Source organism: Sphaeramia orbicularis, chromosome 7, assembly GCF_902148855.1.
Source record: "Sphaeramia orbicularis chromosome 7, fSphaOr1.1, whole genome shotgun sequence".
NCBI lineage: Eukaryota > Metazoa > Chordata > Actinopteri > Kurtiformes > Apogonidae > Sphaeramia > Sphaeramia orbicularis.
In genome coordinates this window covers 52394155-52415446 of record NC_043963.1, presented here as the reverse complement: position 1 = coordinate 52415446, position 21292 = coordinate 52394155, and the positions used below count along the sequence as shown (strand labels likewise).

Genomic DNA, 21292 nt, shown 5'->3' with positions numbered 1-21292 from the left:
TTTTAATATGAAATGCTAATTTCAGGGTTGGCCTACAAAACTGTGTCATCCATACAGCATTGTATATAGGCCAAGATGGTGGAGCCAGCTGCTCTCCTGTGTCAGAGCACCAGGTTAAGCCCACAGGGATTGTGCAGGGGCCATATGTTGTGGCCACATACACACAGGTGGAGATGGTCATTTCGCTGACGTTTATGCAGGAGGTCTAATGAAGACTGACAAAGAAACAGTGTAAAGGTTAAACCAACAGAAAGCCTTTTCATCACTGGTGAACTTGCCTTGCATAATTCAGCTGTTAATTTATTTTTCATGCACAGATAGCGGTGAAGGTGGGACAAGGGGTGTGTTGATCATCTGGTAAACATTAGTAGTTTAGTTGTTGAAATCTAATAAGCCTTCCCAACATCAAGATCAATTTCAACCTCAGTGGATGAGACAACAATCCACAGGAAAAAGATTCCCCCCAGTGTATTTATGAGTTCACATAAACACACAACAAACCTAAAAAAATGAAACACTGCAAGAAATCTAACAAAATCTTCAAGACACATAGAAAGGGAGGTATACCAATGTTTTGAGATTGGTTGACACTGGAAACTGATTTGCATGTTAAAATTAATCAATATGTATAATATAACAAAAATAAGTAAATATTTTCATGTATTTTGGTATTTCTCATGATATTAACATGATGCAAGGTTCAGTTCACTTTACACACAGAAACCATAAATGTACAACTTCTTACTTTCATACTTTTCAGACATTTCAGAGCCTGACCTTTTTTACTGCAGTTAAATTAGTCCCTCTACTTTTTCCACGGTGTGTATCTGTACATCCACTGAAGGAAACTGAAGGACTTCTGTCACCTCTCACAACTCACAAGCCATGCTGGTTAACTGGAACAAAATTTCTATACCTTGCCCATGACATGCCCTCCTTGGTTGGTTGAACAGACTTACCCATATAGCCAAGCCTCCATTTGGAGAAGGCTATGATGCTGCTGCCTATCCAGAAGAACTCCTCGACCACACCAGGACAGGCCTGCTCCTGATTCTTACATTGTTTGTCCTTGTCCACCTCTGAGGGGGTGAATGCTCCTTTAGCAGGAGGTCCAGGCTTGTCGCTGGTGACAGCTGAGGCCGACCGCATCAGAGAGGAGGATGCCGGATTGATAGGGAGAAAGCCTTTCTTTTTGGACATGTTCATTTAGAACAAGAGAGATTAAACGTTGTATTGCTCACTCAGAAAATTCATCTGTAATGTCCATTAGTGAAGGAAGTCTTTGGTAGTTCTTTGGAAGCTCCTCGAAGTTGTTTTGTTTCCTCTAGTTTTCCAACACTAAATACTCAAACAATAGTATCCTTTGCTGGCAATTTCCTTTCTTTGCTTTGAAGCAAAGTTTGAAGAGAGAAGCACAACGGCAGAATTCTACTCCGTCTTCGGATCAACAGTTGGTCAATAATCTTATGATGTTATTGCTCCAGCAAATGTGCTTATTGCGCTGCAATCTCTTCCATATTCCTCTCTTTCAAAGACCAAAAGCAAGTTTCTCAAGCTACACTTTGTCTTGTGCCATCATTTCCTTATATCTTCTTCCAGCTCACATTCATGAGATGAGCTCAAAATCAGCAAGCAAATAAAACAGAATGCAACCACATCGATAGAAGGTAGAGCGCATACAAACGGTAACTGTGCAACATGTGTTGGCTGGGCAGAAATCCTAAATCCCTGGGAAGCAGTAATCCTAGTCTAGGAGATTTGCTAAATGTGTGGAGTGAAATGGAATGCGACACAGAAAAGATAAAAGGGACAGACAACAGGGCCCTAATAGACATGGAACCTCTGAGATGTGACACTCTGTGGACCGAGCGGTAGATATGTGATTAGCAAGAGTCCAAACATCAATTACTCCAGCAGAAGTGCTGGTATTTGTATAGAAAGAAAAAAAGACTGCTGGAAGTACAAGTACTGATTCAAGTTCTTTACTGTAGCATCTGAGGAAAAAGTACAAGCTCTGAAATGTAAGCACTAAAAAACAGAGTATGTCTTTTTTTTTGTTACTTCTTTAACTTACTGTCCGTGTTTGGTCATTTGTTTACTTCTTGTTTTTCCTTTTAACGTTAGTGTAGATTTATCCTGTATATTTGTCTTGTTTCATCTTATTTTGTCTTTTTTGTCATTTTCATCCAGTTATGTCTTTTCAGGCATTTTTAACTTGTGCCTTTGCACTGCACCTTTTATGTTGATTAGGTTTAGTCTGTCTTTTACACTGCTTTCAATCTCATTTTTTCTTTTAGCTTCTTTAATGTGATTTTCTTATGTAATTTTCATCTAGTCTCCTTTCATGACTTATGCCTTGGTTCATCTTGTTATGTTGTTTTCTTCTCATTTAGTCTTTCATGTTGCTTTTGTCCTGTTAATAATTTTTCCCTTGTCACATCTTTTAAATGGTTTCAGTGTCTCTCATATACACCAATGGATTGTCTTTTTCCAATGGCTTATTTTACCATTCCCTGTAATTGAAATGCAGGAATAAAATGATGCATTACAAAAATAATGGAGATTCCAATCAAATGCCTCAAAACTAAGTCACTACAAAAATTAGAAAATGTTTTCTTAAAGTGTAAATAGTAGAGAAGTACAGATACTTTTGCTAAAATGTGGGAAGAAAAAGAAAAACTATATTAAGAAAAAAAAAGGTACAGATACGAGAAAAGAACAGTAACAAAATATTTGTATGTTGTTTGTATGTAGGTTACTTCAATCCAATCCAGTTTATTTATACAGCACATTCAAACAAAAAGTATGTTTCCAAAGTGCTGCACATCCTACAAACAATGAAACAATTAAGAGAAATACTAAAACAATAAATAAAAACATAAAACTATAGGAAAGCTCTAAATAACACAAAATCAAATAGATAAAAAGTAATAAAATCAATAAAAGTAAATAAATAAATAAAAGACACAGAGGACCACACAGCTCATGCAGTGTTACGTTCTACTGCTGGTTGTGTTATTTCCTGACCACAAGCTAAAAATGAAACAATTCATTTATCAATGATGCTGCTGTGCTTCTACACCATCAGCTGAATTCCAGTCATTCACAGTATGGCTGGGAATCTTTTAACTGCACAGACACTGACTGTTACAGCAGTTTTAATTACTGTACTAAAACATCCTCCATGTCCAATGTTTACAATTATTTTGCTCTAGGAGCAGAGCAAGGAAGCAGGGAGCAGCTCCAGGTGCAGAACACAGGGTAGGTCTAAAGCGAAGCTATGACAGCAGACTACTGCAGTCTGAACATGTCGAGTGGTGTCAGATGCTGTCAGAACCACATCAACCACTTGATGATCTGGCAGCAACCTAATATCAAAACTCCTGACTGCAGACAAGGTTATTCTGCAACTTTACTTAAGATATTTTGCTCTTCGTGGACAGTTTTGTTTTCACTACAAACAAACTAAAGAGTGTAGATTTTGCTGAGGAGCTCAAAGAAGCGATAAACTTAGAAGGATGAAGGCAACAAGCAGATAAATCATCATGAATAGTGTTCTTTTGCCAGTTCTGACATTAATACAAGTCCAGTAATTTGCTAAATTACTACATTATAAGAAAGGTAACAAGCTACACAAGTCATGCAGTTGTGATTTCATTACATTTCATAAAATTCAGAATCAGCAGCAGTTACCATTTTGGACAGGTAAGCTGCAACTGTAAAGCGTATGTTGGAAACCTTGCTGTAACCTCCATTGGCCAGAGCTTAACATGAGAATGAACCACAAACAGAGCAGCAGGAATCATAGAATCCTGCTGATTTATCCTCTAAAGGGAGAAAATAAGTACAACTTATCTGCACCAGGACAACTGGTTAGGATAAGGATTTGGCTTGGCTAAATCACATTTGATATCCTGTGCTGGGCATTTGTGCAGCCCAGTGAAATGAGCTCACGGTGTGAGATGAACCAGCTGAAAGCCAGGTTGACTCTGGGCTTCTCTGCTCCTGCATTTTTTATTTTTTTTTTTTTACATCACTTTTGCCTTCTGTCTTATGTCCTTTTCTCATATTTCATCTTTAAAGTCTTGTTTGTCTTGTTACATTTATTGTCAAATTGTCATTCGCCACTTTCATCTGATATTTTTGTTGTTGCATCTTTGTTTATTTATTTGATTAACCTTTATTTAAGCAGGTAAGTCTGTTAAAACAAATTCTCATTTCCAATGATGACCTGGCCAAGAGGCAGCAGTATGTTGTTTTCATCATTACATCTTTTATATGTTTTTATCTTTTTTTGTCTTTCAGGTCCTTTTGTTCTTGTTAAATTTCTTTCATTGCTTTTGTCTTGTCTTTTATATTGATTTCATCTTGTTATTAGGGATGCATTGACATACCAGTCATGTGTCAGTATCAGTATAAAAGCTGTCTCTTCTCCCATGGCAGTGCAGATATTTGTCATTTTATATGAAAGGTTGTTTTTTGTTTTGTTTTTTTTAATTGTATGTTTGAATCAAAGACTATGCAATGGACTGAAAGACTTTAAAATAGTAACTAAGTCACAATATAATGAAGATTTTTTTATTAAACAGGGACAAATGACAACAAAGACAAAATAAAGAAATGGAAAATAACTTGAGTATCTGACTTAACATCTGTATCGGTATCTGTCAAAAATTTTGCAATCATTGCACCCCTACTCGTTACACGTTTTTATGTTATTTCCATACTGTTGTATGTCATTTTGTCTTGTTAGATCTTTTACATTGTTTTTGAAATGTTTCCTCCCCTGCATTGTTTTGTCACAAAAACTCTTAATGTCATCATTACCTTGATTTTGACAAGCCTGTATTAAAAATGAAAGGAAAACAAGTGCAGATATTAGCAATAAAATGTATCAAGTGCAAGCAAAAAGTCACCAGAGAAACATAAACTCCAATAAAGATAACACAAAACTCTTAAGGGCCAGATCAAGCGAAAGTGAACATCAGTGTCAAAAATTAAAGTTTCACCTATTATTTCTCAAATAGGCTTTTTTTTTTGCATAAGAACTCTATTTTATGAGACTGTTTACAAAATTTCAGTATCACTTGTAGAAAAAAAAAATATAACGATATCAATATAAAATTAAAGCTGCAAGCAGCATTGGGCGGGACCTTGCACTGGGCAATCCGCTTCCTGTGCATTCCGCCTCCTGTGCGTTCCGCCTCCCGTGTGTTCCGCCTCCCATACGTTTCGCCTCCCGTTAGTTCTGCCTCCTGTGTGTTCCGCATCCCATGCGTTCTGCCTCCCGTGCCTTCCGCTTCCCATACGTTCCACCTCCTGTTAGTTCCGCCTCCCATATGTTCCGCCTCCCGTGTGTTCTGCCTCCCGAGCCTTCCGCCTCCCATACATTCCACCTCCCGTTAGTTCCGCCTCCCATATGTTCCGCCTCCCATATGTTCCGCCTCCCGTGCGTTCTGCCTCCCGTGCGTTCAGCCTCCTATACGTTCCGCCTCCCATGCATTCCGCCTCCCATGCGTTTCGCCTCCCATGAGTTCTCCCTCCCCTATGTTCCATCTCCCGTATGCTCTACCTCCCGTGAGTTCCACCTCCCGTGGCCGTCGACACCTCAGCTCCACTCACACCTCTCCGTCCCGACATCAGCCCCCTTCCTTTTGCATCCATCCTCCTTTCATCCCTATAGAACACCTGCGCCCCTCTGCTGAAACCACCATCACCTTTTAATGAGGCTTTTATTTTGAAAAGCCTGCTGTGTGTGTATGCAAGCGTGTGTGACAGACACAATCCATTTGAGTGACTTGAAACTGTACAAACAGGTGAGCATAAAACTTATAGTTAACCATTTTTAATAAGGCTTTGACTCTGTAAAATTTTATTGTGTGTGTGTACCATTCAAATTTTTGTCATGTCCTCATTTTGAGTCCCTGTGTCACGCAGCAGTAATTTAAGTATTTTTACCCCAAAATTTTATTCCTGTAAATTGTAACATGTGTCATGTGAAAGTACTTAATGAGACTTATTCATACATGTATTAAACATGGAGTCATTTAGTTTTCAATACAGAGCTTATTGAACATGAAATGTGTCCCCAAGTCACCGCTTGATGTGGCCCTTAAGTACAGTAATGAAGTAGGGGTGTTAGAAAATATTGGTTATGCAATATATCGCGATATTTAATTTCACAATACTGTATTGATATTAAAAAGTACTGTATCCATATTTTAGGTATTTATTCAAATGCAGATATGGTGGAGGTTAATTTTTTTTGTTTGCTTTTATTATTATTTAACACTGTTTTATTAAATGATGGTTATTTGAAGCATCCTAAAAGCACTTTTTACTGCCTGAGAGGCAGATGGTAGCTCTTTTATTTGGACTGCACAAAAATAATGTTATGAACTAATAGAATATGAACATTTGAACAGGATCTTAAACTGTAATGTCTGTAAAACATAATTTAACTTTGAACACAGGAACATTTTGTGATATAGCATTAGATCCTGTTCTGATCACATAAAAATGTGTTTAGTATTTGTGCAGATTTCTGGTGTAATTCAATTCTTCCAGGAAATAATCATTTAAAAAAGAAACAAACAAAAAAATTGCCTTTTTAACAGTATCGTGATATATCGTGATATATAGTATCGTGATCCTAGTATTGGGATTTGTATCGTATCGTCAGATTCTTGCCAATACACAGCCCTATAATGAAGTGTTATAATAAAGTAAGTATTTTATTATTTCCCACCTCTGCAGCTAACCATTCACATTTACACACCACATATCAAGTATGGAGAAACAGATCTGACATTAACCTTGCTAAGCTTCACTTAATTCCTCCCCACATTTTCTTCAAAACTGCCACTGCTAGAATTTGAAACATGTTAATGTTAAGGTAATCACCACACTGCAGAGCTCATAACTCTTCCAATTTAAGTGACCAGAAAAAGGAACCTTTTACATAAGGCTTTACCTTCCCACTGTGTTATCTATAATTAAACCAAGTGCCTGACCTGAAATACAGACTGATCCAGCTTTATGACTGTCAGTGTGCCCCAATACAGAGATGAGCCTGAGCCTCTGCCCTCATCCACTCATTACTCCAATTTCCTTCGCTGGTCAGCAGAGCTATGTGGACATGAATTGAAAGTCAAATGCCAGTTGTAGAGGACGCCTCCTCACTTTCAGAATATTAGAGATCACTAAATGCAATGAAGCCAGAGTCAAAAGCACACCATAGGATGCTCTAGGTTTGGAAATCTCCAAGATCACCATCGAAATCTATCCGGATAAAATATATATGTCGGACATATGTCACAGTAGAGATTGAAATCCAGTAGGATTCCTAATCCTACTAGGACAGATAGTAATTGGAGTTTGTCCTAGGACAAACTAAAATTACTATCTGTCCTAGTAGGATTCCTAATCCTACTAGGACAGATAGTAATTTTAGTAAGACATTAGGATCTGAAGATTGGGATTCCAATCTGTCCTAGGAGAATTTGCAATCCTACTAGGACAGATTGTAATTCTATTTGGAAGTGGGATCTGAAGATTGGAAAAATACGGCAAAAAATATAAGAATTCTGTCAGGACAATCTCGAATTCTATTAGGAGAATGTCAGATTATATCAAAATGTATGGAAAATAGACTGAATCATTTCACAGCCAAAATTCCAGTCAATTTCAGCATAGGTAAGCATACAATTTCGCCATCACTATTCCAGCTGAATTATTTTCATATCTTTCATATCTATATCAGTGTAAGGTAAAACCTTTGTAGTATTACTTGTTTGAAATTCTGAAGTTAGCTGTAGACTAACGTTAGTGTCACTATTGAGTAGTATGTAGCACATTTAAGTATTAGAAAAATAACTGACAAAACCTCTGTAGTATTACTTGTTTGAAATTTTGAAGTTAGCTATAGACTAAGTTCATTGTCAGTATTGAGTAGTATGTAGCACCTTTAAGTATTAGAAAAAAACAACTGACAAAACCTCTATAGTATTACTTGTTTGAAATTTTGAAGTTAGTACTATAGACTAAGGTTATTGTCACTTAACTAGTGAGTAGTATGCAGCACATTTAAGTCTTAGAAAAAGTCTTTGAAGCTTAGCTATAGAATATTAGATTCAAAGTCTGTGTAAATTCTGAATAAAATCATGGTTTGTAAGAATATTGTTGTTTCTATAGAATATTACATTCAAAGTCTGTGTAAATTCTGAATAAAATCATGGTTTGTAAGAATATTGTTGTTTCTATAGAATATTACATTCAAAGTCTGTGTAAATTCTGAATAAAATCATGGTTTGTAAGAATATTGTTGTTTCTTTTACTTTTAACCCTACCATCTAGACCAGGGGGCAGCAAAATGCCAATGCCAACTTTAACATCGTACATTTTCTGAATGGCTTGGCAACAATTAGATAATAATAAAACTGTATGTTACCATGGCAACGGGTTGTTTACAGGTACGTTTTTCAAATTCTGCCGATTTCTGAATACAAATGTGTCTCATTTACATACCAATGACAGTTACAAACGGCCACTGAATAAGGTTGGACCAGATAGGACAGCTGGCATCCTGGTTACAATGTGTATTGACCTAAGGGCCATATACTGTATCTAAGATATGAAATTAATTCAGCTGGAATGGTGATGGCGAAATCGTAGGACAGACTGAAATTCCAAAATTCCAATCTTCAGATCCCACTTCCAAATAGAATTACAATCTGTCCTAGTAGGATTGCAAATTCTCCTAGGACAGATTGGAATTCCAATCTTCAGATCCTAATGTCTTACTAAAATTACTATCTGTCCTAGTAGGATTAGGAATCCTACTGGATTTCAATCTCTACTGTGACATATATGTAAGTATACATGTAAATCTCGAATGTTGCAGTACTACTCCCATCAATAAAGCATTTAACCTACGAACGATCTGACGGTGATCATGAAGATTTCTAAGACAAAGACCACCCCGTTATCAAAAGACTACTATAAGCTAAATCTAGCACTGAAACTAAACAAAATGCCATACGCTTGTTGCCGAATTCATGTATTCACCTTCATACTCGAAAACCAATGCTAATTTTTGCCATAAGCGCTAGCTATATCATCAAATAAACACATGATGAAATGATTGACTTCTCAACGTAGTTTGGTAGCAGGGTAGGACGCTCAGTCCGGAAAACCAAAGCAGAAGTAAACAGAAAGGAAACTTCTTAAACTCACCATGGCCTCGAGGATGGCCCTCTGTGACTTTAACAGGTTGGTATTTTCCAACGCTGTTTTTGCTCAGTAAGTTTGGCTTGCTGTATCGTTTTTGGACCCAGGTGGCATAAATTAGTACTTTCGACAAATTGTCATTAAAATACCAAAGATAAGCGGAGTCGTGAAAGCTAGCTATCTGTGGCATAATAAGAAAACGGGGCAACTCTCATTAAAACACTTAGAAGCAGGCGGAAAGCTGCTCCCGAGAGGGAATTGCTGTTGACTAAAACTCTTAAAACTATTATCACTCAAGTCCAGTCGTATTTTTCCTCATTAATTTGTATCCATGGGGAAAATTCAGGAACACCTCGAGGGGACATTGTGCCAGAGTTCATTCATCAGCCTGCTGACGCACGTGCCCACATATATGACACATTCAGATGAACCCGGAAGTCAGGGTATGATACCTGGAATTACAGTGCGACTTGTCACATACTGGAAACTAGTTCATGGATCGTGAAGTACTGGTAACATCTCTTGGTGAGTGATACATACTACTCTCCATAAATAAAAACAAAAGATAAGTTAACTTCGTATTCTTCTTTTAGTTACTCTATTTGCCTAAAAATTGTATTGAGGTTATTTCCTGCCAAAACCTTACATACACGTTCGGTTTTTGAACATATACCCCATCAACCTAATATTCAGATATTGAAAATACGTATACATTCATTGAATAAGACTCAGAAACATGTATTCTATGATTGCCCTTTTTCTTTTTGGATCCAACTTACAGGTTACATTTCTTCCAGCTTAACCAGCACCATTGAAATTTGTTGTAAACATTAATTCTTGCAAATCACTTAAACTCAATCTTTGTATTTTATGAAGCAAAATGCTGTTATTTCCTCTCTCCAGTGTTTTTAAGTAGTTTACATCAGTTTTTGATATTGAAATAATATCAAAGTACATTTTACTTTCATTTTCAGTGGTTATGAAATATATGATTCAATCAGTCAATCAGCCTTCTTTTTTCAATAAAGGCAGCTAAAACTAGGTAGCAACTCTAAGATTTTTGATGAAATATGAATTATAAGATGAAATTTGTAACACATGTATTGGAGTATTTATTACAGGGTTTTAAACATGTCTGTGCCATTATCCTATTTGACTTTGAGTCCCGGAGCTTCAATTATGCCTTCCTTTAAAAATGTCAATGTTCTGATTGAATACTTCAAACATGAATAAAATTATGAGGCCAAAATGTTACCAGATAACAGGAACCACCCCTGTATACCTGTATATTTTTTTCAGCTCCATCATGGCTCCTAAAACCTCCAATTTTGAAGGAAAATACATACTTGGTCTCTGTATCCTTGTGGTTTGTTAACTTACAAGGGTCAGTATTTCCCATTGACATTACAAAAATATGAAAAGCTCAATATCTATGATAATATAGTGACTGGATTATTAGCAGCCACCTAAACACCCAGACATATATCATTACTGAGCTAAATCAATAGTATATCACCCCACACAAGCAATGTATGCCCATTAAGTATAAATATACCACTGGAAAAGTAGGTCAAGGACCAGGTGACTTATTTCACTCAGAGATACCTCTCCTCACATTGTATTTGTATGTTTGTGATAGTAAAAACAGCCTCCACTGCCATGCAATCTGTGAGAGGCCACGGGCACTTGACCATTAAAGTGGATACAGAGGTGACCTTCAAGTCTGATTACTGTGCATTTGCTGTCCGAAAGCTCCCAGTGGGTTTCTGAGATTTTCAGCACCATGTTGCTTAATTACTGTATCTCATAGAAAGGGGCCAGTGGGTGCCATGTGTGAGCCTCTGCTCCCAGCATCTTGGCTCTGGTGGTGCTGGCCGTAGTGCTGAAAAGTTTAAGAGACCTAGATGGAAGGGCTACATTCACAGCAACCTTTACTGATCAGTAGGGTGCATCACTTCCCTGAGGTTTTTACAGTTTATCTCTTCTACCTGGGATCATTTTGTTCCAGTGATCAAAGTAGACAGCTAAGATAAGATAAGATATGCCTTTATTAGTCCTACAAGGGGAAATTCCAGGTTTACAGCAGCAAAAGAACAAAAGCACACAAGAGTAAAAGAAGTGCAAAATCAAAAATAATGACAAATCAAAAATCAAAAAAGCTATATACAGTTTACAGCTGTGCATGCTGATCATGCCACAGGTTGGATAGGGATACTATTTATTGCACAGTTTAACGTACAAAATTATTTGGAGCACTATCTGTTGTGGAGCCTGACAGCTGCAGAAAGGAAAGACCTACGATACCTCTCCTTCACACACTTTGGGTGTCTCATCCTGTCACTAATGGAGCTCCTTAGTGCAGTGAGTGTGTGTTAGAGAGGGTGAGAGCTTTTGTTCATTATGGAGGAGAGCTGGCAAAATATGTAAGGGTTCTGTGAATTTGCTGAAAGATAGGTTGTCAGAGTGGTAAGATAAGATAAGATAAGATAAGATAAGATAAGATAAGATAAGATAAGATAAGATAAGATAAGAGACTTTATTGTCATTGTATTTCCATACAATGAAATTTGGGTGCACCTCCAAGAAAGGTACTCTAAAAACCATACATACATACATATAACATACAACATGTAGCACGCAACATGTAACACACAAGGCACAATTAATTTAGTAGTTGGTCAATTAAAAATCTAAAAAAAACTTACATATTTCAGTTAATAAGTTAAAAGTAAATAAATAAATGTTGTTGCACATTGTCATCATTTCACTGTGTGGGCTTTCAGTGCCTAGTTCAGTGTGGTTTAATTTGTAATTTAGGAACTATTCAGTAGTCTTGTGGTATGGGATCTGATTGACCTATAGTGCCTTCCTGTGGGGAGGAGTTGGAACAGATGATGAGGAGGGTAATACGAGTCCTTTATAATTATATTTGGAGTAACAGAGCTTCTCCACATCAGCCATTTTGAGCATTTTGAGATAGTGAAGTCATCATTAAAAAAATTTTGTTGGATCATTTTAACGCCTTGGAATATGGATGCTGATTCAATGAAATGTCCTCCTGAGGCACCCTAATGGAACAGAGCCATCATTCATGTTATCAGTAACACTTCTGCTGTGCCTGCTTCCGTGTGATCCTCAGCAGTTTTAACTGCGGTCCCATATCAAGAAAGTCCTAGGTTCAAACCCCACCCAGGGCAGGTAGGTAGGACAGGTAATATACACAGAACACTTTTCCCTGTGAGGACAATACAGCTAACTCACTTCAGAGGCCAAAAGTACGGTAGTGAAGAAAAGGTCTATTGGAATAGTTCTAAATTCTAAATATGACCTGAGGTTACAGTTCAAGGTTTTCCAATGTGTCAAGATTTCAGTGGGCATAATAATAAGCATAATAATCTAATTCTGATAGATAAAAACTTTTTTTTATTTCCTAACCCAATCCCACAGTGCAGGCAGCAGATCAGTCATTTGATAACATAGACTATGATATTCTGCGACTGTTGTTTTCATAAAAATGATTAATTAAAATGTTGATTTAGCAAATGATGGTATGTGTGTACATGCACTACAATACAAACAGACAAACTGCGTAACAGTTTGAAACAATGCAGTACGTGATAAAACAAGGTACAAAACCAGCCTCAAGTTTCTGTCCAAATATCTCTACTCAGGTAGTATCTCATTAAGGTGGTATGTTACTGTAAGGAATAAAAACAAAAACTTCATAATGATAAAGCATCTCTCTGTATTCTTATAACAGGAGTGGATGGAAACATGTAAATTAACATCTTTTTCCAATTTTCTGAAAATTCAGTTAAAATTGACACTACATTTGGATGGAAACCTGTGTTTTTGTGTGAAAATTAGGCATAGAGAGATAAATGAAAAGAAAGCAGCTCACGCCCTCTTGGCAGCTATAAATAACAGGAGCAAGATATTACATCAACCTCTGAATGGGCACAGGACTTATTAAGGCTCTGTCTTTGAAGCTGATAATAACTCCATGCACTTAGCGTTATTACTCCTTATTGCATGAAAGGTTTCAAAGCAGTGCATAGATGAATGTGTGCTGTAATATGTTTACCAGGAGTAACCACATGTCACTCACAGTCCAATCTTTATGCTCTCTATCAAACTGATGGTTGTTTCAGAAATGAGAGGCTACTCACTGCATCAGATAGAGTTAAAGAACTTGTTGCAGATGAAGCATGTTAATCACTACAGCAGTTCTCCAATGGAAGAACTGGGGCTATTTGCTGAGTTAAATCTAGGTCAAGACTCATCTCCAAAACTCAACTTTTATAAATGCGGTAACTGCATAATAACAGCACATAAAACTTAATTATATTACTGTATTTATATTAATTTAGAACACATTTTAGATCACCTCTGAAATTAACTTTTTCTTTCTATTAGAAACTAGATAATTGTTGAACCAAGCATCAATGTCAAAGTAATAAAGGCCAAAATAAATAAAACTCAGTCATTAAACCCAATGTACTAAATATGTTAAGGAGAACAGCAATGAATATATACAGACAATCTAAATAAAATAAAAACTATGGGGAAAATTATGTACATTATATGACAGAAATTGTATTTATTCTTAAATAAAAATACAACATGTATTACCATGAGATCTTCCTCTGACAAATCCTGTTGTCCTGCCAACAGGTATAAAATACTGTTAAATGTGGCCAATCACAGGATTTCTGATATATTTAACAATCAGTCAGATCAAAGTCAAGTCCTGCATTCTCAAGCACAACTGAATAATTAATTAAGGTTTCGAGGCACTAAGGCTTTATTAGGAAACAGTTCAAGGTTACATCTGCTATGTGGGGAGCTGTGTTTTCAGTCCTTCACAAGAAGATCTTTTTATTTACATTCAGTCAGTCAGTCAGTTTAGTCCCACTTGAGGAAAAGAGCAGGACCCCGGTGTGGATTTACCAAACCATCTGAAGCTGCCACATGGCACAGTGGTACCAAGGAAGCTGAGGCCTCCTGCTTAGCTCTGCAGGCGGATGGCAGGCATCACAGTGTGTCTGTTTCTGTGTGTGTCTGTGTAAGTGTAGATAGTGTGAAAGATTAGCCACAGCAGAATCCTCCTCATGTGCACACAAACACACAACAAGCTGCACATGCTCACACATGCTTTCCTTTGGAAATCCTTTTCTCAATCTGGCAACATATACACATAGAAACAAACATCTTGACGGCCAAACAGACACTTCATCCTCACTCGTATGGCTTCTTTTCTATTAATTTACTGGTAGGATGGAATAAACCTTCTAGCAGCTCAATTATTAATAACATGACAATATTATACTCAATAGGAAGATTATTCAGATGTGTTCTGCCTTACAAGATGTAACCTGATGGAATGATTCTCCCACTGATAAGCTGTTGGAGACTGTTTTTGTCAAGGGTGTCTGGTAGAATTCACTTGGATTCAAGGATGAACTGAAGAGACTTTGCCATTAAGGTCACAGGTCAAGGTCCCTGTGATATTATACCTTCCCACTCTATTGACTGTGGTTTCTCAGAAACTTTAATGTCTTTGATCATGGCATAAACTATTACTTTAACTCCATTGAACTGATTAGTATTTGGTGGTTAGGTCAAGGTAACTAATTAAATAAGCTGAAGCTCCTTAAGGTTGGAGACAAACACCATAACTTGGTAAATATAGACCTTTCGTTTGCAGCTCTCTCTCCTCTCCCTTCAAACCCAAACAAAGACTAAATATAACCACAGATAACATAATGACGATGATGATGGTGAAGCCTCTTTTTCCAAGATTCAATATGCAAACACAGAGCAGAATAGTAGAGTCGCCAGGTCAGGTCTGACAGAATCTGATCAGCATTTGGTAACTACTGCTGTCAGTCACATATTTAACCTCCCTATCTGTCTGAATACACCTGTAAGTAGGCAGAAATTTGTGTCACTCAGTAGATAGTCTACAGCTTGAAGATACAGGCTAAGAGTGGATGCAGAAGTAGACATTGGAAATGTGACCAAATGATGTAAACAAACAAACAAAAAACGTCAGCCTTAAACTAAAAATTCTGTCATTAAGTCCAGCCTGAGCCCTGCGATGAACTGGCGAAATGTCCAGGGTGTACCCGCCTTTACCCGTAAGTAGCTGGGATAGGCTCCAAGCGACACCCGTGACCCTGGTGAGGATAATGAGTGAATGAATGATTTATAGCCTGCTTGTGATTGAGAGAATTACATCAGTTTATTATGCAAAGACAGTAATTGCATTTTACTTATCTTAGCTACTATGATGCCTGATAGGAGCTTCCATGTTGTGCTGAGGCAGGTTATAGGTCAATAGTTGGATGGTGTTTTCCCTTCTGGGGCTCCTTCATTATAAGGACTATCTTGCCTTGGGTTAGCCACTCTGCGGCTGGATCATCTGTGCTGCTAGGCATCCATGGAGTGCAGTCAGATTTTTCAACCAGTAGGCGTGAATCTTGTCGGGCCCTGGTGCTGTCCAGCTCTTCATTTTGGACACTCTTGTTTGGATGTCTGCCAGAGTGTTGACTTGTGGATCTTGTTCTGGAAGTTGGCTGTGCTCTGCTTGTAAGCCTATCAGCCATTGGGCATTGGTGTTATGTGTTGCCTCTTTCTCTCAGATACTCTTCCAGTATTGCACAGTCTCAGCCCTGGGTAGATCTGTTATCACCTTGTGTTACACCCCAGCTAGGGACATAGACTCACCTATGGGTCATAATACTTGTTACCCTGCCATTCAGAGAAGACCTTAGTTGGGTTGCTGGAGAATATCTTGTTTGTTCTCCTCGCCTCTACTTCTCTTGCATTTAGGCTTGTATTCTATCCATTAGGTGGGTAGCAAGTGCTGTGAACCTTTGCTTAGCAGTCTCCAGTGCCTCATCAGCTCTTTCCTTACATCAGTTCATTTCCTTCATCTACTGTTTATTTGACTGTTTTTTGTCTTCATATCCAACTAATTCTGTAAAGCCCTGTTAAGCAACCTTGTTGTGACATAGGGCTCTACAAATAAAATTGAACTGAATTGAATTTCATTCACACCTCTGCTTAGTTCTGTTAGAAGGCTGACTTTTCTCTGTGCTCCCACAGTCTTTGCCTCAAGCCTTCTTGTCCATGGGGCAATTCACTCCTTCTGCCTATCCATGCTGTTCATCTTGTAGCCAAGCATCTCTAAGATGACTGTTGCCGCTGCATACATCAGCCGATTGGTCATAATGATGTTTGTGGTAGGGATAGTTAGCAGTGCGGTGTTCAAGTCCTTCAGTATGGTTTGGTACTTTGTTATTCATCTTTGGCAAGCAGGAGGTAGTTGAATTCCCCCAGGACTTCAGGATTCTCTCTCTCAGGTCAGCTGCCCTTGTGCTCAGCTCATCTGTCTTTGAGGCTTGGTACCCAGTCTCGATATTTGGGGGTAGGGATGTAACAATATGAAAATTTCATATCAAGGTTATTGTGACCAAAATTATCACGGTTATCATTATTATCACGGTATTGTTGAAATTGTGCCCAAAATGTTCAAAAAGTACTTATACACATATTGAAATAATTTAACCAAGTTGTATTTTGAAAAAAAACAAAAACAAAAAAAACAACAACAACAACAACAAAAAAACAAATAAAATAATTGGCATAATGCACTTTCTCTTGGCAGAAACATTCAAGTATTAACCCTTAGTGGTCTGAGGCTATTTTGGCCATTTTTCAGTACTTTTGATTTTGCCTGTATATACTATATAAACAAATGTTTACTATACCCATGTTTGGTACCTTTTTTCAGCACAACTTCATCTTTATCATCTGCCCATTATTTTTTCCACTTTAATCTACTATAAAAACATAAAAGGATAAAAAACACAAAATATATATAAAATCCGATTTGAAAAATGTATATAATTTATTGCATAAATAACACAAGGACACTTAATGAACCTTTCCAAAGATTTTAAAAGTGAATATTGGTTCCAAATATTAAGTATATAAAATTAAAATTGTAATAAATTAAAACTATACTCAAATATTTGACATAAAAGCAGATCTTTATATAGGTGTTTTTTTATGGGGCCATTATTATAGCAATATTATTTGCAAATGCGTGTGGAGAGTTGAGTGTCCGTATTTCAATCTGTCTCTGCGCAGTCGGATTTGCAAATGTGTAAATGAATCTGTAAATGCGTGATGAGATTTGTGTGTCTGTACAACAATCTGCAAATGTGTAAAACAACTTGTGTGTGTGTAATCAGATTTGAAAAGTCAAAGTATTTTCACTACAAGACCCAGAAGTACAGACAAATCATTGGTTACAAGTCAAGCGGCTTCTCGATTGGCTCTCTTTACACACGTGAATTTTGCTACACTTCTGCCGTGACAGATCCATAAATGCGTAGCAGGACTTGTCTGTAAAACCAGGGTTTGTGTGCCTGGGCTCAGGCTCACAGGCTCCCTCATTCCGGCTGCATTCGGCTTTGCTCGTTCTTGTACCTGATGTGAGTTTACGTGAGTTGTGCTTGCAAGGTTCACCAACTGCCACTAAAAATCGAAGAAGAAGAAGAAGAAGAAGAAGAAGAAGAAGAAGAAGAAGAAGAAGAAGAAAAGAAAAAGAAGATTCACCTGGGCAAGGAAAGATGGCTACAATAATGGCCCAATAGTTTGCAGCCATCTTTCCTTGCCCAGGTGAACACACACACACACACAGTATATATATGTATATATTATCGTTGATGGTGAGAAATAAGATCTACCATCATATATATGATGTTTGTCAATTTAAAAGTTTTAGAATAATTTTAGAAAATATATAAATCGAAACACAGATGGCATCATCATAACTCTCTGTCCATGGTTTGTTCAGATTCTGAAGATCTCTCTGTAGCTTCAACATGAACAGTGTCAGTAATGGTAGTGATATATATCACACCTAACAAGAGATACAGTCCACTGAACTGATCAACACATAATAAGATGGGTCTTCACTATCTTTGTCAAAAACCATCACTTTGCTTGTGAAATTATCTTTCAGATTGCAAACATCTATAAGCAGTAGCCTATATATACAGTATGTAAGCAATATGATATATGCAGTGGCAAACAGCCATTGACAAACAAGATCTAAAAAATTATTTCTTTCACCATTGACTGATGTTCATATTTTTCCCAATGTAGGGGCATACTGGAGTGGGGTGGGCCTTCTATCAACTAAGTTTTGAAAAAGTATTTCAAGGAATTGCAGAAAGTTATTTGTGGAATTCAGAAAGTTTTTTTTTTTTTTTATGTTTCTATATAGATTTTCTAATGCAACTTCAAAATCTACATACTGAAACACAGCCAGTCACTCTCAGTGAGTCTATAGCGGTAGAATAATGAGATAGGACCATGTGGGGTTAGCTACTTAGCATACAGGCTCTTTTAGAGAAATCTGCACATCAGACTGGCAAAACCAACTCTGCATTTCCTTTGAAACTGATTAGTTCAATCAACTTTTTTGTTTTGATTTCATCTTAGTTTTATTTTTAGAGCTTTCCCACCAACACGAGCTGTCACCACTATTTTCAAATCCACTTCACTTTCAGAGATGAAAAGAATTCAATTACATGATTATTTCAAAAACACTGACAAATCCCAGTTGTTGACAGCATTCATCGACTGGAATCCTCCATTCAGCACTTTAATTTAAATAAAAATCACAGCTAATGCCCAAAGGTAGTCCACGTCCTCCACTGACTGTCTCATTATTGGTATTACAGTGACACACCAAAGAAAACTGGGATAAATATCAGTTGCATTTTTTTCTACATATTTTTTTTCAAAATACCCAAAGATGGCTTTAGCTTTTCCTAAAACTGAACTGAACCTCTGGTCCAGATCATGTTTTTCTAACATTTCCTATACCTTTTCCTAACATTTGTGTCATCAGCTTTTATGCTGTTTCCATCAAATATGCCATTTGTGCTTGTTTCTTGTATTAATTCAGTGGATGTTGCAGTCACATTATTGGTCCACACATGTACACACATAATTTTTTGCTACTGTGATTCAGTTTCCATTGTACCTCTTCTCATTTATCTGTTATCAAGACAACTCAGCAACTGTTCCACCTGTCAAAAGTTCTATGGTATTAAAAAAATTATTAGATTTTTGCCATTTCCACTCCAGTGTTTGCATAGCAGTAACTCAAGTAAAAAAAAAAAAAAAAGTAAGCAGAACTTGCTAATACCCCTGCCTGGTTGTGCAAAAATTTGCCCCTCCCACTGATACCCTGCCTACCCAGGGATTACTTTGGGATCTTGACTTTCAATCTTTCAAAGTCTTTTCAAAAATGTGTAAAAGAAATCCAAAAATTTAAAGGTGCGGAAGACTTTCGTGACCAGTTTTTCATCAACTCTGTTAAACCTCAGTCATATCCTCAGTATCACAAATCTGTAAGTCTTTCTGTGATTACTCACCTGAATTTCTTGCATTACGGTGAACAATTTTGAAGTGCCATCCACCATAAACAAACTATTTGTTTACAAACAGAGCCGGGAGGGAACTCGGGCATCTTTGGAATTTTGTCACAACGTGCATTATGGGAAAGGGAGGTTCGTGCAGCCACCTCACAGCGGCAGCAGCAGCACAACCATATGATATTATATGGATGAAACAAACACGACGTGGCTGAAATGCGGAAATGGCTGGAGAAATATGCATAGAGGGAAGGGAGCTCCTGCTGTTTCCTTGTGTCTGTTCCAGCTGCTGCTGTCAGGTGGCTGCGCAAGCCTTCGCTTCCCACAATGCACATCGTGACAAAATTCCGAAGATGCCCGAGTGACCTCCCAGCTCGGTTTGTAAACAAATGGTTTCTTTATGGTGGATGGCACTTAGAAAATGTTCACGATAATGCAAGCAATTCAGGTGAATAATCACAGAAAGACTTATAGATTCATGATACTTAGGCTATGACTGAGGTTTTACAGATTTAATGAAAAATTGGTCACGAAAGTCTCCCGCACCTTTAAATTCATCCGTTAACGTGTGCACTGCACCCTGATAAATTGTTTTCAGACTGACAGAGAACCCTGCCGGTGCCAGTTCCCGCACCTAATATCACACCAGTCAATGTGTTCACACTGAAAATCAGAGCGTCCAGGAACTGAAAATTTGGTTCCTGATGGGCACCAAGTAAAACTTGGTTTTTCTAAGCAAACTTTGACAATATGAGTGGACGTCACCAGGTTGATCTGTGTTCGCCTGCTGACATTCCATCTCTGGATTTGGTGTCGCTGCCTTCTTCTCCACAGCAGAAGTTGTAGCATGGGTTGGTGCAGATAAATAATGATCTGCATTAAAAGTACAAATGCTCGCTGGAAGTTGATGATGCGATCCATAGAACTGTTGTTATTTTCTCTGCCGTGAACACATCCGCTTTCATATGGCCTTTGTGTTTTTTTTTGGTGGCGAAGCAATGCCCTCGGTCAATGACGCATTATAGGCTTGCATTATGGTGTGAACCAGGCCGATCTAGGGCAAGCACTTTGGTTCCCAGTGTAACTGGTGTGGGAACCGGCTCCGACAAGCCGGTCTGAAATCAGCTATGGTGTTAAAGTCTGTCAAATTTAAAAAGCATCGGGTGAATAGTGACTGAGAAATTGGATGGACAAAAATCTCGGACGGATGAGAGGACAACTGGACCGAGACAGAATTCCTGGTATACCTACAATAAAAAAACAGCTAAGATGTTTCATCTCAAGCAGCAATCAATAAGTTCAAATTCTAAGGAAACAAAAACATACTGATTTACATTTTCAGGTTGTTATCCATGAGCAAAAATGGAAATATGAATATTATATTCCATTTCTGTGATTAGGTCCTCCTTTAATGTTCATCTTTGTATCAGCTTTTTGAAGAATTTTGACCATACGTCAACCCACACAAAAACTGCAGTGGTATAACTGTCCCCACAATACTTCTCAGTTAGCTTTAGTGAACTAATGCTGGAACCATTAACACCTTACTCACTGAGAGCTGTTGATTTGTGACACATAATCACTGCCGATGGGCTTGATGCTGC

The 21292-nt window shown here is 37.7% G+C and overlaps 1 protein-coding gene across 14 annotated transcripts in view; it reads right to left on the bottom strand.

The window, feature by feature from the left end:
- plch2a (phospholipase C, eta 2a) overlaps window positions 1-21292 on the bottom strand; it is a 273662-nt gene that overhangs the window by 82100 nt on the left and 170270 nt on the right. The window contains exon 1 of one of the 14 annotated variants that reach the window (XM_030139858.1): window positions 960-1720. The exons of the other annotated variants lie outside the window; for them this stretch is intronic. Coding sequence (XP_029995718.1) covers window positions 960-1206 — 247 coding nt within the window. The 5' untranslated portion in view covers window positions 1207-1720. Of the gene's footprint in view, window positions 1-959; window positions 1721-21292 lie in introns of those variants that run through there. 14 annotated transcript variants of the gene reach the window in all.